At 42.7% G+C, this 18,758-nt stretch overlaps 1 protein-coding gene across 3 annotated transcripts in view; it reads left to right on the forward strand.

The window, feature by feature from the left end:
- Nucleotides 1-18,758, forward strand: part of adam12a (ADAM metallopeptidase domain 12a) — a 65,373-nt gene that overhangs the window by 34,710 nt on the left and 11,905 nt on the right. For all 3 annotated transcript variants that reach the window (XM_029528276.1, XM_029528275.1, XM_029528277.1), the window contains 8 exons: nt 11-87; nt 1,805-1,991; nt 6,185-6,250; nt 6,895-6,966; nt 7,329-7,498; nt 8,266-8,350; nt 10,299-10,447; nt 17,482-17,659. In XM_029528276.1, coding sequence (XP_029384136.1) covers nt 11-87; nt 1,805-1,991; nt 6,185-6,250; nt 6,895-6,966; nt 7,329-7,498; nt 8,266-8,350; nt 10,299-10,447; nt 17,482-17,659 — 984 coding nt within the window. The remainder of the gene's footprint in view (nt 1-10; nt 88-1,804; nt 1,992-6,184; nt 6,251-6,894; nt 6,967-7,328; nt 7,499-8,265; nt 8,351-10,298; nt 10,448-17,481; nt 17,660-18,758) is intronic.

An 18,758-nucleotide genomic window follows, 5' to 3' on the forward strand; every position in this document is an offset into this window, starting at 1 on the left:
GTTCCTGCAGGTAAATTGCTACTATCACGGTGAGGTACAGGGTCATGCCAACTCCGACATCAGCCTCAGTACTTGTGCGGGGATTAAGTAAGTGTGTGAGATGCTCTCTCTCTCTTTTTTTTTTTTTTTTTTGATGGAGAAAAAACCAAATACAAATACTGTTGTGCCAATAACACTGGGCTAATGCCTCTGTAATATAGTAGGCTAGAGAAGCAAACTGTGTGATAAAATACAGAAGCAGCCAGAAAGCCTAAAGCAAAAGCTTTATTCCACTAACTCTCCCTGCTGTGGTGACTAAGGCGCATTAATGCAAGTAATACCCAAAGTCTTTTGGGAAAAGTTTGGGGTTTGAGTCAAGCTTTTGAGGCGCAGGCCTAGTAACTAAATATTCATGTTATTAGCCCAGGATTTTAATCATATATTGAACATGAGACTTGAGTGTTGTTACTTTTAAGTCTCAAATGACTCGAGCCTCAACGCAGTCGAAGCCAAGTCAGCGGTCACTATCTGAGATTGAAAGAGACATGAGCAGCCAGACCAATCACACAGCAAATCCCAAACTAATTTGTAGTAGAAAATTAAGACCATTGCAGATCAGACTTTTACTTTCACATCCAGACAATCCTCCTTGTTCATTTTTGGCCCACCCTTTACTTACCGTAGTCTTTTCCTGTGGAACGAGAGACGAAGAAACGTTTTGAGGTATTCAGTTTTTGTCAAAAACTCTCTTATGTTTTAAAAGTCTCTTATGTTGTTGTAGTCAGCGCAGTGTTATCGAAAATAGCTCTGCTTTCGCTACGTAGCCAACATCAGAAAAACAGCTGCAACTTATTAGTTGAATCAAAACAAAGTATCTAGTCTGCCCTGAAGATGTGATGCTGCTCAGCAGGTGAATTATAACAAACAACGCATAGCTAAAGACAAGACTGTAAATAAACAGCTTTTAATGTTAACTCTGGCTAAGAAGAAATAATAAAAGTTACAAATGGCTGTAGTCTTAAGTCACAGGTTGGTAGTTTTGAAACGCACATCAATAAATAATATTTCCTCCCCCCCATACAAACATGTTAAGATGAGATGCCATACTACTGAAAAGCAGCAGAGTAAAGTTGCTTACTGTAAGGCAGCATGGTGGACAAGAGTGGAGTTTCAGTGTTGGACACACGGTTTGCAGATGTCAGCTGGGAATAATGACTGCAGTAATATCACCAGACACAATCAGGCATGTTTTCACAAACCAGCTGAACACTTTGCCAACTGATCTGCCTGATTGTGAGGCCCTCGCCGTTGCCGTTGCTGACTCAGGTTTTAACATTTATTTATTTCTCTCAGTTTTTCCGCAACCTGTCGACACAATGACAGATACACATTGCTTTTTTTATTTGACACAGCCACGCACTGGCCTGTTCGCTGAGACAAACTGTTTTTGGTTTGCGTTGGCACTATTTGCACTTTTGGGGGAGTCAAGTATGAGCTCATGTGGTTGTGAGTATTGTTCAGGTTTTGTGAGAAACCCAGAGTTTTTTCAGTCTTGGTGCACTGGGGATGTCACTTTGAATCACGGAGGTTGCTCTTAAATCATGAGAAAATTCAAGAAAGAGGAAACAATTGCTCAAGTAATTGGAAAAATAAAGAGTGAGTTCTCTTTAAACATATCACTCCCGAAAGAGTTTACTCACCACATCATGCGCACTCTAGTTCTTTTTTTCTGTGTGTGTGTGTGTGTTTGTTTGTTTTTTTCAGCATATCTTATACATTTAACTTTCGAAAAACTTCTGAGAGATACTTCCTCTACTCTCTGCAGGGGTTTCATATCTCTCGAAGGCAAATCCTATATCCTGGAGCCATCAGCTGATCACTCTGATGGCACTCACTGGATCTACACAGCTGAACACCTCAGTTTGGCCGCTGGCACCTGTGGGCACGACTTCAACATATCTCATCCCATTGAGCACCCAGACAGCAGCCCATTCAAGGCTTTCAGGAACAGGGTAAGGATTATTAAACTGTATGCAATTTTGCCTCTCAGGTAAGCAAGATAAATTGTGTCTGTCCTGACAAGGTTTAACAAATTGCACGACTTCTTACTTCATTTTCGTGCCTTCATTTCCAAGCTGACAGTAAAGAGGTCAGAGGAAATGAGGAAAATGGAATGACACTTCCAGTTTTGACTAATGGTCAGTGCCTCAGTCCACAGGCCACGAGAGCAGCAGCCGTCTCGACAAAGTGGTCGAACCTTCACTCTTGTGAAACTCTATCATTGTCAAAATATGTTTGTTTGTTTTAATATATAAATTAAAATTTCTTACCTGTATCTATTGATAGGGATGTATAAACCACATTATTTATTTTTTTTTTTTTTTGTCATATCGTCATCCATCAACTTGGTCCTGACTGAAATATAGAATCTCATCAACTCTTGGTTGGATTATCTTGGCAGTTAATTTTTCAGAGGCATTTATGTTTTCCCAAAGAATGAACCCTAATGACTTCACATCAATTCCTGACTTTCTGTTGCACCACAACAAGCTTTTAAGGGAAACTTTTTCAAAAGTTATTGATCAGATTTGTATTAAAATATGCTGCAACTAATCTTTTCACTTTGCTACACATACTTTTTCTAATCGAAGAATGCTTTAACTTGTCATCTTGGGCCATTATTATTTAACAAACAGCCAAAATGACATCTTTGGGCACTCGGTTAAGAAAATTATGTTCTGTCGTTGATATTTCTTAATATAATGTGAATTTTTACTCTGACAGCATACAATCTAAATCACTGCTCACCTCAACCCTCTTTAAAAAGATCATTTGCAATTTAGATTTGGGTAAGTGGGCAGTATGTCTTTCAGAAGCTGCTACTTGTTGAATTATTCACTCATTCCTTCCATCTGATCTGATGTGTGTCCATTAGCGATCTGGAGTGTACGGACGGAGCGTACAGGTTGATGAACGTCCGTGGAAAGTACATTGGCTGTTAAGTGGCAACATTTGCTCTGAGCAGAAGATCAGACAGCAGGCTTGTAGATCATGCCTCAAGCAGAACCTGTCCATCCAGAATTAAACAGATTGCTTTGGAGAAACCACGCCCTGCACTTGGCTCCTTACTATCCCTGCTCCGATAGCACAGATAAATCATAAGGGCCGCGGTCTCTGAGAGTTTCTAGCCTCAGAGGAATTGGGCTTTAAAGATGATGAACGCTGGTAAGAGGAATGCAGTCTGAACTGACCTCTGACTGAGTGGTGACGGAGGGCAAGAGTGAGCAAACAGAAGTGATTTATCAATGGGTCAATAAAGAGACATGGAGATAGGCCGTGCAATGTATGTTCCAGGGCTGAGAAGGCGAATGAGAACAAATATAGGAACAAATATGCCGCATAAATGAGAGGGACTTTCCTTTCATTAAACAAAATTTTATTTTCTGCAAGTATTTAATCGTTTCACTGTGGGTAAATTGAAATTGAGTGTATTTTTGGGAAGCAGTCCGAACATATGGCTGTGCTGACTTAAGCATGCTGCCCTTTCAGCTTATTGGCTTTTATTTATCCATGCAGTAATGGGGATTTTCCTAGTCTTTTTATTGGACTGTTTGATTCCTGTTGGTGATTATATTGCTGGCTTGGATGGCAACTATTGTCTTTGGTGTTAAGAGGGCTGCAAATATTCAGAAGAAGTGAACAAATCCTGACAACTCCAGCAGGCAGAAGCTTCCAGCCTGACAGAAACAGAGGGTGAACCAGATAAGAAAATACATGAGAATGAAGTTTATGTCGGCATTGAAAATCATATACCATTGTGGAAAGTGTGGTTTAATTTTTATCTTCAACAAGATTTTTTTCCATATAGTTTAATGCACTCTATCAGATAACAATGTCAAATTTGATTTGTTTAAAATACTGCATCCCTCTGCCTCCTAACACTGCCAGAGATATCAGAGTCTAAAGAGAAAATATCTTTACTAAGTGAATACAGATGTGGTTCATAAGGGAGGTGGTCAGACACACTAATCCCAGTGTGATTAAAAGAAAAAGTGAAAACAGATAAGATAGTTGAATATTTTCAAAAGTTCTTGTAGCAAAGAGAAGGTGAACCAAAAAGTGAAAACATATGCAGATTTTCTGGACTTGGTGGCACATGTACTTCAGCTCAGTGCACAGGGGCACCGAGGTGATAAGCTGCGATGTGCCCTGCTTGAAGATAAAGAAGAACGTTGGCAGAGAGCCCCTGGATGATGGCGGTCACATGGGGTAGAGGAGGGTTCAGAGATATGATGGGCGGCTTACAGAAAATGCACACCAACAACTTCAGCTCCTGCAAATCTGCGTTGTCTGAAGATGAAAATATGGCTGTGCAAGATGTCAAACGTCCTCACAGAATCCAGCAGCATTTTGAGGCTGACTTGGCTTCAGTTGTTGAGACAGAAAAATGTTACAGGATCGTTTCTGACCTGGACTTTAACGCAACCAAAGAGTTGGATGTGGACCCAAACTGAGGTTTGTTGTGCTGGTCTGAATTTAGCATAGTAAACCGAAATCTAATTACAAAGTGCATTATTCAGTTTTCATCTTTGTCCACACCTGAGCCAGACACATTTGCATAATGAAACCTGTGAGAGGTGCTCGAAAGCTCTGAGGCTGCTGAGGTAGCCTTCGTTCTACTTCATATACATGGTATTAAAAAAATAACAGCGGTGTATGAAACCTGAATGAAGGGAGGAAGGATGTTAAAGCTTTAAATGTTTACAGGTTTGTTGAAGATAATGCGGAAATCTTTTATTCCTGTGCATTAAACTTAATGCAGTATTTAACATTTAACTTTTCACGTGGCAGCTCAGTTTTTTGTGACTTTTTTTTTTTTTTTTGGTTAATTGTCACTGATAGATTTTGCTATAGAAATGAATACTGCGTTGATTGAACAGTGTTTATGTTTCCCCCTACTCACCAGTGGCCTCCTGGAGACTTGATGATCACAATAGGGTGCATTTAGAGCACACTTGCCCATCCAGGCTTATCTATGGAGGAGGCAGATAACAGCAGAGAGGAACCAGGCTGCCAGGCCAGCGAGGATAAAGAGGCTCAGATTGAAAGGGAGCCATGGTGTGAAGGCAGAACACTTAGCCAGCAGGAGAGTATAGGATCTGCATGCATGTTATTGTGGACTTGAGAGTGTGTCCGGGTGAAACAGGCTCATACAGCATCAAAAAAAAAAACAATGCAATGAAATTTCGATTGGCTTCAATCCAGAGCAGCAGTTAGAAGTAACAAGTAACGTGAGGTCTTGGTTACTGATGTATTAAAATAAAATAACTTAGCAGTAGTCACAATAAATAGTCCCTATCATTAAGAAAAATAAGAATAATAAAAATAATGAAAAGTGAAAATAAAAATATTGCACCGCATATTGCATTCCTTTTGAGCTACAGCTTAAGAAGGCAGTCTTTTCCCGAGGGGAAAAACAGTTTCTGAGTCTGTTTGTGACTGTCGAGCCACTGCGACTACACACTGCCATCTAAATCAACCTATATGAACAAAAGTAATATTCTCATCAGTCTGAAATTTAGTTGTGCTTCGTGCAGGCGATCGTTAGCATGCTGACAACCAAAATAAGAGTGTGGCCGTAAACTCTGGTGGCATTTTCGGTTACTGCTGTTTCATAATTTGACGTGATGCTTGTCGTGTTTTCAAATCTATGAGCGTCAAAGACTCCAAGGGAGATTAATGTACAAGTCCCAGGTTCTTTGTACAGTTTGCAGTACACCGCTTTGTATTGTCCAAAACTGTGATTTATTACTTAATAAGCCGTTTCCTGAGGAGTGTTTTTGAGGTTTTTGTGACCTTGGTGGCTCTTATTGGGTCAGCCTGGATGAGCAGCTGATTGCTTTGTGCTGATGTTCAGTTCTGCCTTTTTTGCAGAGAGTGCAGCTTGGGTAAAAAGCCATATTGACGAGCCACCTGCTAAATTTAGGCTGCTCTTTCAAGAAAGCTGTCTGTGGTTTTTGTGTGTCCTCCTTATCTCCTTTCTCCTCTCCCTCTGCTTTCCTCTCCTCTGTTTTCATTCCTCGCTTTATCTTTGCCATTCCCACTGCTCCCTGTCCCATTAACTGTTTTTTCTTGCTTTAACTCCTCTCTTTTTTTCTGTCGTTGTTTACACCCATCTAAACCCTCCGACCAATCCCCTTCACAGCACAAACGCCATGCCCAGACTACGACCAAGTACGTGGAGCTGATCATCGTGGCTGACAACAGAGAGGTAAGCAAAGCTCACGCAGTCTCACCCGCTCCACCCTAAACTGCCAGATCCCACTGGAAACGGACAAAGAGGTCAGACGCTTAGCTGCTGCTTCCGTCCCCCTTGGGGGTGCAGATATGATAACTGGCTCCTCTCCTGTAATGTCATTGCCGCTAACGTGTCTGCTTATTCATCCATTTCACTGTCTGACTCCAACTACACCCCTCTGCATATATCATCTGACCACTTGACTCACAAATGAGACCATCCCATTATGTGCTCCCTGAATTATCTAAAATCTCAGACTTAAGGTCTTAAAGAGGGCGAGGAGAAGAAAGTGGCCCTCATCGGCACAAGGCCTATAAAATGGTGCGACAAGCTTCAGAGCCACAGAGACTGAATAAATGTCGGATATAAGACAAGGTGGCCGAGGTTATCTCTTTAGCCTAAGCTCCACCGAGGAGCTCTTTGATGATAGCAGTTATAGCAGAAGTGCCAGCGGAATTAACGCGATAGTGACTGTGGCACAGCTTCCAGACACCCCGAGAGGGACTTTCTGAGCTGGCACAATCCCAATATGTACAAAATCATGTCTTTGATGATAATCAACATTCAAAAGCCCGGATCACCTATTTCACTCTCACACTCTGTGTGGTTAATGTCAGTTTCAGAAGCAAGGCAAGGACATGGAGAAGGTCAAACAGCGGCTGGCTGAGATCGCCAATTATGTGGACAAGGTAACAATCAAATCAACAGAGGCAATGTGCTGTTGGAACGTGATTTATTAGAGGTCACATCAGGCGTAGTGAGAGTTAACCAACCTGTGAGCAGAGGCTGATTAGATTATGAATGGATGATCAATTCCATAACTCGAATGCGAAGTGTTGTCAAGAGTCTGCTGTAGTAAAACATGCTGTGAATTCTGGTCGAATGAAACGGCAGCGAGTAACAATTCTTCAGTGAGGAAAGCCGGTCAAAGATTTATTCCGGACTTTCGTGGGCAATGCAAAGTGAGGAGATGAGTAGAAGTGTTTGGAAGAACAGATATTAAGTCCTTCACATCCACATCTCTGTTCTCCCCTGCTGTACCCCTCCTCAGTTCTACAGGGCCTTGAATATACGAGTGGCTCTGGTGGGATTGGAAGTGTGGAGTGATGTGGATAAGTGTCCTGTTACCCAAGACCCTTTCACCACATTGCACGAGTTCCTAGACTGGAGGAAGGTCAAGCTGCTGCCTCAGAAGCCACATGACAATGCCCAGCTCATCAGGTAGGTCTCTTATGGCCGCGGGGGGCAGCGCAGCCATGGACAGTATTTTATTCTTTTCTGTATTTCTCAACTGTCAAACGCTTCATTAGCATTCTCAACGTATTTTCATTTTTATTACATACGTATTGAAATTTTCAGGCTGCTCTTTTTTACATTTTCTAGTTTAATGTTGTAATTACACGCCTCCTTATTTGTTTCTGTCTGTTATATCAGTCTTATCTATCCATTTAGCTCTCTTTTCAGGCATGCATGTGTCACCTGGTTAGAGGTATCCACTGAAAAGTACAAATTTATCTGAAAAACCATGAGAGCAGAACATTAGAACTAATTATGTGTCTGTTTTTGTGTGCGAGTGGTGGGTTTGGGTTTTATCTGTTCAATATTAGATTTGTATGACTTCAGCTCTGTTTTTTAACTACGCTCAAAAATACCCTGCAGTGTGGATTCTTCATAACTAACAGAGACGGTTTTATTTCACCAAATTTCCATCCTAATTAAACATTTGCAAAACATTTTTAGAGTCACTGAATTTATTGTAAGGCCCTCAAATATATTTTGATTCGAAGTATTGGTGGAACACAGAATTAGAAAAAAGTGAATGTCAGTTGTAGCCATGCTGGGTACTGATTGGTTTGTTAGAAATCATCCAACACTTAAAACAGGCATAACTCTCCATTTAGGTGATTGATGGGAACCTTTACTAGTCGAAATGTGGAGACCTATGATCTTGATGTGATAACGTCAGATTCCATATTTTTTTTTCCCAGCGGGGTGTATTTCCAAGGCACCACCATTGGTATGGCCCCCATTATGAGCATGTGCACAGCAGAGCAATCGGGAGGAATCGTCATGGTATGTTAACGTGCCACGCCACATACACACTCTCACAAAATAAATAATTTCTGTCCTCATGATTTCTAGAGAGGGATTTTATTTTTTATTTTTTCTTCCCCCGTCCTTTCGCTCTTCAACCCCCCGCCTTACACTCCTGCCCCCGTGTCTGACACAATATTCTCACATTTCTCCCCTGAGTCTCTTCTGTAAGGGTTGAGCTAAGGATTCCAGAGTTTGTATCAACCAGTATTAACTTCGGTGCACACGTCAGTGAGTCTTTTTCCAGGAAGAGTAAATGGGCGTATGCGCACCCTCCGCATTGTGCTGATAAATCAGGGCGTGCATTGATTACAGTAATAGAAACCTCTGCTTCTTAATGAGGTGCAACAAATTAGAGAATTTAGGGGTACGACGCGTTGCAGACGGAATGAAAAAGCAGGGGCACGTTAAGAATGATGACCCATTACAAAACTGCAACCCTACACTATGTGCCTAAGTCGCGTTGCATTAGTCTATGTCATGCTATTATTTTATGCTCTCTGCCTCTCAGTGGCTGTTTGTCTTGGGGTCTGGCTGGCTGATGGGAAGGTTTACAGCTACTCCCCAGATGGTTCTCCACTCTTGTCCTCCCAGATGGTAAAGTGGGGACTTAGTCATTATCATAAAACTCTAAATACACGAATACATCAGGTCACAGACATAAGGGATCAGTCTCCAACCGCAGACTCTTCTGCTGGGCAAACCGCGACCATGTTTTCTTAGTTGTCTCTCTTAGTTTACAGAGTACCCTTGAAATCATTAGTTGGCTTTCCCTATGGGTCTAATTGTTATTTTTCTACGCGGTTAAATCCATTTTGAGACCATCTGGAATCTCCATTTACCAGCCCTGAATGTTGCATTGATTGCATCACTGTGGTGGAATAAAACAGAGACAGTGGCATACAGTGCCCTCTTAAGTACTTCAGCTGCGTCTCTTACTAAAGGTATCTGGGTTTTTCCAGGAAACAGGAATCAGGAGGGTTTTCTTTTTTTTTTTTTTTTGCATGAATTTAGGCTGCACAGTTGGATCTCAGCAAATGCTGACAGTTGATGACCGATACTTTCAAAAGCCCCCAGCAGAGCACTTCATCAGTCTGAGCTCAACTTGCACAGCACTGCTGAATAATGCAGAGTGACGGAAGACTCCAGAGGCAAGGTGCTCTGATGCACAGCTCTGCCTCCATGAAGAGCTGATCTCTGCCTCCGTTCCATTATTTATCCAACCTTTTCACATGTTTATGTTTTACACCCCTTGCAGGAAATCCTGTTACTTCAGCCAGCAGCAGCTTTCACTCTGTGTCACACTTGCTTCATCTTAATGTTATCTCTAATTTCTGTCTTTTTTTTTTTTTTTTTTTTTACTTCATTGGCTCTGTGATTTTCAAACTGTCCTTCAAGGGTGTTTCTTCCGTTCCTCGATCCAATTCGCTCATTTCACTCAGCTGAGGTTCATGTCTTTATTTGTGAAGATGGAGCAGCACATCTGGCTGTGTTTGCACAGCAAGATGAAGGTGACAGCTCTTAGTCTGCTGGTTCAGTTCTCATTTCAGAGCCACAACAGAGGAAACACTCCGATAAGCGCAGATCAAAAAACGTTGTTTGTAATCTTGGAAATATGCAATTCCATCCGCTTGCTCTGAGTAATGTCTCTCCAGTGGGTCCTGTGGGGAACAACAATTCGGCTAACATAACATTTTTATTATTTGTTATTTTCCTCAGAGTATGTAATCAGAAATGCCTATTTTTAATTTGCTGTTGCTCGCTGTACACTGAACTAATCTTATTATGTGAGGTTTCTCGCGGTATCATTTCTAGCCTAGAAATATAAACTCATTAAATTAGACTAATCAAACAAAAGTGGTTTTATAGGAAACATGGAGATGAAATTCCAAGTTCAGTTTCTTAATGATTGATTTCTTTTTTGCAGGACCATTCAGACAACCCCTTGGGTGCTGCCGTCACTCTGGCCCATGAGCTTGGACACAACTTTGGAATGAACCATGACACGCCAGAAAGAGGGTGTGGCTGCCGGGTGACGGTGGATCGTGGCGGCTGCATCATGACTCCTTCCACCGGGTGAGTCACACTGTCTTTCCGGCACTTAAGATCCAATAGATATGCAAGATTATCGACTCTATACTCCAATATCCAGGACTGCAGGAGTTTTATTTCAACTCACGGCCCCTCCTCAGACTTGCCACATGCTATAATTCACTGTTTCAGTGTACTCAGTGGGGCCCTTTTTGATTAGGCAATCCAAAACGATGTCTAACTTCAACACGACCTGAAGTCATCCTTAACTTATAATTCATTTGGTCACTGATTTAAATATAGCAAATATCGCCGAAGAAGCCCAGACTGTGATCATATGGAAACATTATTCCAAATTCTATCCATTTGTAATTTATTGTCAGAGCAGAGCAGAGCAGTAGGCAAATGATGCAGCTGAAGCGTTGGGCCGTTGAGTTTATGGCAGATTGAACAGCTGTGCTAATGCCCTGAAGCAATATGATTCATTCTCAATAGGAAGCTAATGGTTCAGTGGCAGTGCACGGCCCAAACATCAGAGTTACACTTACACTGACGCAAAGTAGTCGATCTCCAGTTGACTCAAGAAAACATTGCTGAAAGTGTATATTGCACATGCGAGATGACAACATATCAAGTCCAAGTTATAGTTATTGAGTGAATGTTTCATGTCTGGCATGTTGGAGTAGACGGAGCAGAGGGAAAAAGGATGTTTGGGGTAGAAACACTTGGAATCCATTCCAGCCAAGGTCTAGTGGTATGTGGGAGCCTCAGACGGGTGTTTATGCTGGAAACATCGGCCCGTATTTGGTTTGGCCCAGATTCATGAAAAACAGGGTAACACTATTCTTATAAAGCAACACAGCACAGAGAAGTCGATTTATATTTAACTCTGATTGAGGGTATCCCTGGTCAAGGACGTTGTCCAAAAACGGCAATACAATCAGCACACAAAAAAGGAAAATAACTCGTGAAGTAGAAATGAAAGTGATTTTGTCTTCTCAGCTCGCTCATACTCTCCTGTCTGTTCCTGGCTTCTCCTTCATTTTCCGTAATAAATTGTCCAAAACATCTGAAAACTGCCCATTACTCCGTTTTTTACGTAGGAAAATGTATCACCTTTCTCTTATAATATCCAAATCTGAGGTTGTATGTGCGAAGAGCATCTCTGAATGTCAAGGCATGTTCATACCGAACAGATAAGTGAGAAACAAATAAAAAAAGATATGAAGATCTCGATTCTTTTTCTGCTCACCAAAGAGACTGTGCCATTTTCACACAATAGAAAGAAATGATGTAGTTCTAGTTGATTTCAGTGTAATCCCTGCTACACCTTTTTATTGCAGCATATTGTTGCTCTACTATGTAATCCAGGATTAAGGAAGAAATACATTTAAATAAGGATTTTTAGGAACTATATTTCCCTCAATCTATTTCCTCAGTTAATTCCAGGTCAGCAAGATATAATCTGTCTGCGGTGGAAGTGCATGTCCCATAGGTCCAGCCACAGTTTCACACACGGCCTTTCCTGCAAATAGCTGACAGTTGTTCATTACCCAACAACTACTTTTTATTTGTTTATTACATTGACTGCCATGTTTTTCTAGAAAGCCAATCAGTTCTTTTCAGAGCAAAATGTAACTATACACTATGTTTCTTCACAAGGCCAAAACTACAAAAGCCCCTGCATTCAGTAATTGAAAATACAGAAAAAGAAAAAGGCTTAAAAAAATGTTTTTGCTGCTTTTATTGATCCTTTACTTTAATGAAATGGAGTACATGAATTTCTTCATTGTTGCTGCTTTGCACAGACACACACACATTGGCTTTAGTGGACTCAGTGTGGCTCCACAAACTGAGGAGATAATGAGATCCAGTTCATCATGATTATGCTGGCGTTTCAGGGTTGGGGGCAGAAGTTGGGTGGGAGGGCAGTAAAACTATAAGCTGTACAAATGCCAGCTGCACATCTGCATAGAGCACTGCTTGTTTCCTGCTCACAATGGTCACGGCCAATTGTCACATCCTCCCTCTCCATCCAACTCTCGATCCCTCCATTAGCTTTAAATGAGAACAGGCTGGTGTGTCTCATCCTTTGAGATTATATCTTTTGAAAACACACGTGCACACAGGAACACATACACACAACAACGGAGCTGCTGTTGGCTACTCCGCCAATAAAGGACCCTCCAATGAGAAAATATGCATGCATTTACTCGCTCTTCATCACTACTGTTCGCTCTGAGACAGTAAAACAGGAACTCCAAAGAGTTCTGTGTTTGGCTTTCATTTCCCTTGTGCCCCATCTTTAGGTTTGATGGTGTATTTTAACACGCTTCTTTTCCTTCGGTCTGCTTGCGCCGTTATTTCTTGAAAAAAGAAAAAAAAAAGTTTGCTTGTTTATCACCTGTGCCTGGTACATGTTTTAAGACATTGTGAGTGGTATTGTGCACCTGTATATTTACAGCTCTATTTGTTGTTTGCTATTTTTCACTGCTGTGAACTTAATGAACTTCGATTTAAATCGATTGAAAATACACACCAAATACATGATCGTATTCAGTATGTATTTTCGTATAAACATAAAAACAAATGAATGCCATGTAAATTTTAAATTAGCCACACAAGCAGATATTGATGGACAGGTCCAGGATTCCTTATTCAGGCAGGGCTTGTTCACCCATGGATCAGGCCCTTAGTAGGATCATGACTGTGTCACACTATCACAGAGATTTATGAATATCCTGGGCATAACATAATGAGGCATTGCAGAAAGGGACTCAGAGTCCAAGGCATGCCATGGAAATGTGGCCTATGTCCTGGTGAGGAACGGGAACTCTCTGGAATGGCTTGTTTAATCAGGTCCATGGGGAAATCAATGTGAAAATGCTTCTTGGTATCTACAACATAGGACAGACTGCCGGGCACCAAAAGCCATAACAGATTAAATGACTTACTGCCATCGTTCAGATCTCAGGTTCAGTTTGCTCAAAGGAAGCTCCGTCCATCTTCTACCGCGTTTCCATTTCCGGGTCGCAGGGGGCGCTGGAGCCAATCCCAGCTCACTCTGGGCGAGGGCGGGGTCACCCTGGACAGGTCGCCAGTCCATCACAGGGCCAACACACAGAGAGACAGACAGAGACCCACAACCACTCACACTCAAACTCAGACCTACAGACATTGTAGAGTCACTAATTAACCCAAACATGATGTCTTTGGACGGAGGGAGGAAACTGGAGTACCTGGAGGAAACCCACACAAGCACGGGGAGAACATGCAAACTCCACGCAGAAAGGCCCCAGGCTTTGGGAGCCAAACCCGCGGCCTTCTGACTGTGAGGCCACAGAGCTAACCACTACGCTGCCGTGCTGCTCCTCCAAGGAAGCTGTACATTTTTTTTGAATGTGTAGTGAACCAAGTTTGAAATGTTTGCCGTAGTGACAGTTGTGACAGTCAGGTTTGAATTCACATTTGTGTCAAAAAAAATCAGGGCCTTCCAAAATGTAATAAAACTGTGATAACACAAGGAAGACACGGTCACACTGAGTAGTTTTGCACTTCATATTTTGTCTGAAAATGTTCTCACCATTTCATGGATGATGGAAAATGTTTTGGCAAATGTGTCATTGGAAAGCTCAGCGGATCTGATTAATAGCCTGAACTTAATAGCATAAACCTGTTTTATGACTAGAAAGATGTGGCATAAACTGGCTGTGTAGGACATGCTGGATGGGTTTCCTGGTGATGCCTGTGATGTAAATCAAAAAGATTGAAAGGAAAGGAAGAGAGAACGCTGACCAAATCCATGTGGGCTCAATGGTTGGTGTTTAACGTGACACCTTGCCTTTAGATCGTTCTGGTTACTGATAAAGTAAAGTCTGGATTTATGGTGATAGTCTGCAGTAAAATCATACTTCAACAGGACCTACACGTCTTGGTTGTGTAACATTTAGGTAGACTGGACTGACAATCATTTATAGTGGAGGAAACTTTTGAATCAACAAAATCTTTTCTTTATTGCCATTTGTTTAATGAAAGTTTTTGGAGAAGAAAAAGTTTTTGCTGCCTCTCTGGCCAAATCAATTTTTGAGATAAAGGTGGACTCTTCAAAGGTAAATTTACAAGACAGGGCGGAAACGCAGCAGGAACGTAGAGGCAGAATGAAAGAATCAAAGTCAAAGAAAATGTATGTTTCTTTGGTTGTGGGCTATCAGAGGTTCCATGTAATCCACTGTTTATGCCTTTACTGATGACTTCTTCTCTAACTCACCACAAAAAATGTGGAATATCTGTCACAGTTCATCTGCCTCCCTGTTGAGGCAGAGATGTTTGAAAGCCTTCAGCTCTGTGGTGTTATCACAAGGAGGGGAAGATCATGAGGGCTTGTCATAGATATGAGAATAATACCTTATCACCGGACCTCCCACCGATCCAGTCAAGCCTTGTTTGGCCGTTGCTGTGGCTTAGTTGTAGTGATCGCGTTTGTACACTCTATCCACCATCAACTGCAGTACCCCTCGCAGGCTTAGGAGCCAACTGTCAAGTACAGAACGAAGATTAGAGATGAGCAAAATAGCACAGGCTTTAGAAGGACTGATCCTGTAATGCAACCGGAGCATGACCAGGTGGAAAACAATGCAGCAGTGAGAGCGGGCAGAGGTGAACCCGACTTATCCTTCGCTAAACCAGAACAAGATGAGAAGAAGCCTGAAGGTCAAAGAGTCACGTGGGGTCTTTCCTTTTAACGTGGTGGTCCAGACTCTCGTGGGATGAATGGTTGTCTCGAGTGTCTTCGGTTTGCCAAGAGCCCCAGATGTGCACACCGTGACTGGCCCTGGCGCTGCTTTCCTAGCCCTGGGGGCTGCAGCTGCTAAATGCCATCCACTGTAATTCATCTGTGCCCCTGCCTCTTTTCACAGCCATTATTCCTCTTCCCACCCCCAGACTGCTGCAGAGTAGACCAATTATTTCTGTATCGCTCCTCATAAAGAACAGCTGGATCCTGAGCTGCTCATGTATCTCAGAGTTCACCCCCCCCCCCCCCCCAAAAAAAAAGGAATGTGAGTTTTTGTCATGCATTGCATGGTCTGGTAGCCGAAGAGCAAGGCTGAGTTCATGGAAATGAGACAAATGCAGCAACAGAGCGGGCACAACTTGAGCAAGAAATTTTGGCTCAGGCTTTTGAGGTCAGAGAGGAAAAGGAAGCAGCCTGCCTGTTGTTCAGCAGCCTTTACAGCTGTTTGTCAGACCAAAATCCCCTCCACCTCCCCACCTCCCAGACAGGAGGAGCAGGAAAAGGGGGTTGCAATTATGGCTGTTATTTCAGCTTTCTTCATTGCACTTTTCGCCGTTTAGCCATTTCATCCCACAGCACATCCACTGAGATCTTTCCCTTTAATCCAGAGTGTCTCGAGACGTGTTTGGTGGTACCCCACTTTCACCTAACACAACCTCTGGATCGCGTTGACGTCAGAGAGCAGCGGGTTGGAGAGGAGGGTCAGCAGCAGGAGCTGGTGTAAGCCGCCTCCACAAATGACAGAAATCAAAGGCAAGCCGAGAATGAGGTCATGTCAAAACATTCAGAGTGTCACGACACATTTAGAGCCGTATTAGATGTGAAACCCAATCAGAGAAAGACACACTCGGTGTTGAGCCTCCTTCTCAGAAAGGAGAAATTCAAAATGGAAATCTGGCTGATTTTACAGCTTCCATATCCACATAGTCCACAGCTTTGAGTTCAAGTCTCAGCCTCGTAGCTGAAAACAACATTTAAACATGTTTTCCTCTCATATCAACACCTCAGTGAGTTGCATTTGAGGTGCCAAGGACCATTTTGTGTCTGTTACCCGCTGATGCCACAGCAGCTCGGGCTGAATAGGAACTGGTCCCTTTATTGACAGATTGGTCGATAATACCAGCTCTGCCGCAGCGCTGATGTGTTTGCTGTCCTTTCAACACTGACATTTTCCAGACCAGAAAGATTTCACATACTAACTAGTCAATTTTCCGCGCTGTCATTTTAAGGAAATACATAATGGACGTGTTTGATTTGCCTTGATTACAGTTTACTTATCTGGACTCTCCTTCTGTTAACGTACACCTGTGTGTGTGTGTGTGTGTGTGTGTGTTGGGTCTATTTGTCCCCTGACTGCAGCAGAGTCAGCACTCTGGCTGCTGTGAGAGGAAAAAGAGTCTCACTAAAGTCCAGGCAAAGGATGGAGAGTCTGCCGTTGGAGCCCACGGGCCCAAAGAATGCAAGTGGGTGGCAGAGGTAGGAGAGGTGTAAGAGGAGTAAAGGTGTTCTTCACACTATAACAGCCTGTTGAAATAAAACATTTGGCCATCTAAACTGATCTGGATCTCCCACCTGTTAGTTCCAACGTGCACTCAGATGAGTGCACAAAGACAAGCATAGACATAAGTGCATCGGAATTAGATATATACAGCTTCACCCTCACTGGCCTTGTTATGATGAATTTTAATGGTGTGGGTGGAGGTATTAAAAAGTTCATATGGTGCTTTTTTCCTTTCTGTTTTTTTTTTTTTTTTTTCCTTTCGCGCAGAGAACAAGATACAATCTGCTCATATTCATGCACACTTCACTGACACACACGCACAGGCTGTCATCTGAGGCACTACATTATCGCAGAAAAGCTCAATAAAACCACATGAGGTCTGTAACAAAGCTTTTGGCAGACAGAACCCTGGGCTGCGTGTTTCCCCCACGGACTAGACCACCCGCTCCAAAAACAATATTAAAAACACACCATCCCCTGTTGCTCCCAAATTTATGGGTGTTGCAAGTCTTGCAAAGGAAGCACTTTTTGGTTCGAGTTTTTATGATTCCCTGTCTCATAAAGTGTCTCTTATCTGATCTCGCTCTCTCTGAGGAGGGAGAAGACACTGGGGCTCTGTGCTGTTTGCATGCTAATGGGGCTTGGGAGCGATTGTTGAGCTCTTGTGGTTAATTGATTGTGTGATTAGTAGCAATTAGATCTGATTGCATCAGACCTGAAGAGGACCCCTTGTGTCTTTCTCCTCTCTGTGTTTCTGTCACTCACAAATATTTCCCCCTCTCTCAGGTATCCATTTCCAACAGTGTTCAGCAGCTGCAGCAAGAAGGACCTGACTGCCAGCTTTGAAAAAGGCGTTGGCATGTGTCTCTTCAACATGCCTGAGGTCAAAGTGCTCTATGGTGGGCAGAAATGTGGCAACGGCTATGTGGAGGAGGGGGAGGAGTGTGACTGTGGAGAACTGGAGGTAAGGGCGCTGCAGGTCATCAAAAACAGACTTTGTTTTTATCTCCAGACCTCCTGCAATTCTTCAGCATTCTTGCTTTATATCCCCTCAGCCAAAATTGAAATCTCCTTCTTAACTGCTACCCATAAATCCTTTTTAATTATATTTCCCACATTTAAGAGATGCACTCACCAGAAATGCTAGTGGGAGATTTCTGCACCCTCTTTGACTGAACCATGCCACAAACAACAATTTTTTTTTATTTATTTTTTTTCAAAAATGTTTGTCTTGGTTTTTCAAAGCTGAAGCCACAGATCCCCTTCAGACAGACCTGCAAAATGTGAGTGTAAGCGTATTCATTCTGTGCACTGAGCAGGTGTTTGGGAGGAGGGCTGTCATATCGTGGTACGGTTCACCGGGAGAAAGCATCGCTGACAACTTCACACTGTCAATTATTTAAATGAACGTGCAATGGTGTGCACATCCGTAATGGTGGAACGCGTTGCTAGCTGCTCTGACTGCAGAATGATGAAATAGTTAATCATGATGCAGCTAACAGTTTAGCAGAGGCTGAAGGAACAGAGCTCCAAAATATGAAGGAGACATTTGTTCGGATTGGTGAAGTATTAGGTGGCTTACGTGAAAGAATCCCTTGTATTTGCCATTTGTTTACACATTTAGAGCCCACCGTTTTCTTTTTCAGTAAGCTATTCACGCCTCAGCCTCTGGGTCAAGCTGAAAGTGGCCTTGTCCTTCAAAACAAAGCACTGACATAAGCCCCACAAGCCTGAGCCAGCAGCGATAATAAAGCTCTCTACAGAGCTGAGCGGAGTCACGCCAACCCGGGCCAGATCAGAGTGCTCAGGCTTTCGCCTCTCTACGCCATTAAAAAGCCTCATTAAAAAAATCCTAGGTCCAATTCCTCACAATCACGGGCTACTTCTTTTCAGCATGACTCCATCGGCTCGTTCGGCCCCAGGGACCATGGGAAAGGCCCTTAATGGTTTTTCAGTCTGAGAGAAGTTCTGGAAGGCCCATCATGTCAGCTCTGTCCCCTGCCATCTCCATCCATCTACTTCCTCCCCAAGTCCGGCTGCACTCAGCTGTACAAGTGTTTTTA

This window comes from Echeneis naucrates, chromosome 19, assembly GCF_900963305.1.
Source record: "Echeneis naucrates chromosome 19, fEcheNa1.1, whole genome shotgun sequence".
Taxonomy (NCBI): domain Eukaryota; kingdom Metazoa; phylum Chordata; class Actinopteri; order Carangiformes; family Echeneidae; genus Echeneis; species Echeneis naucrates.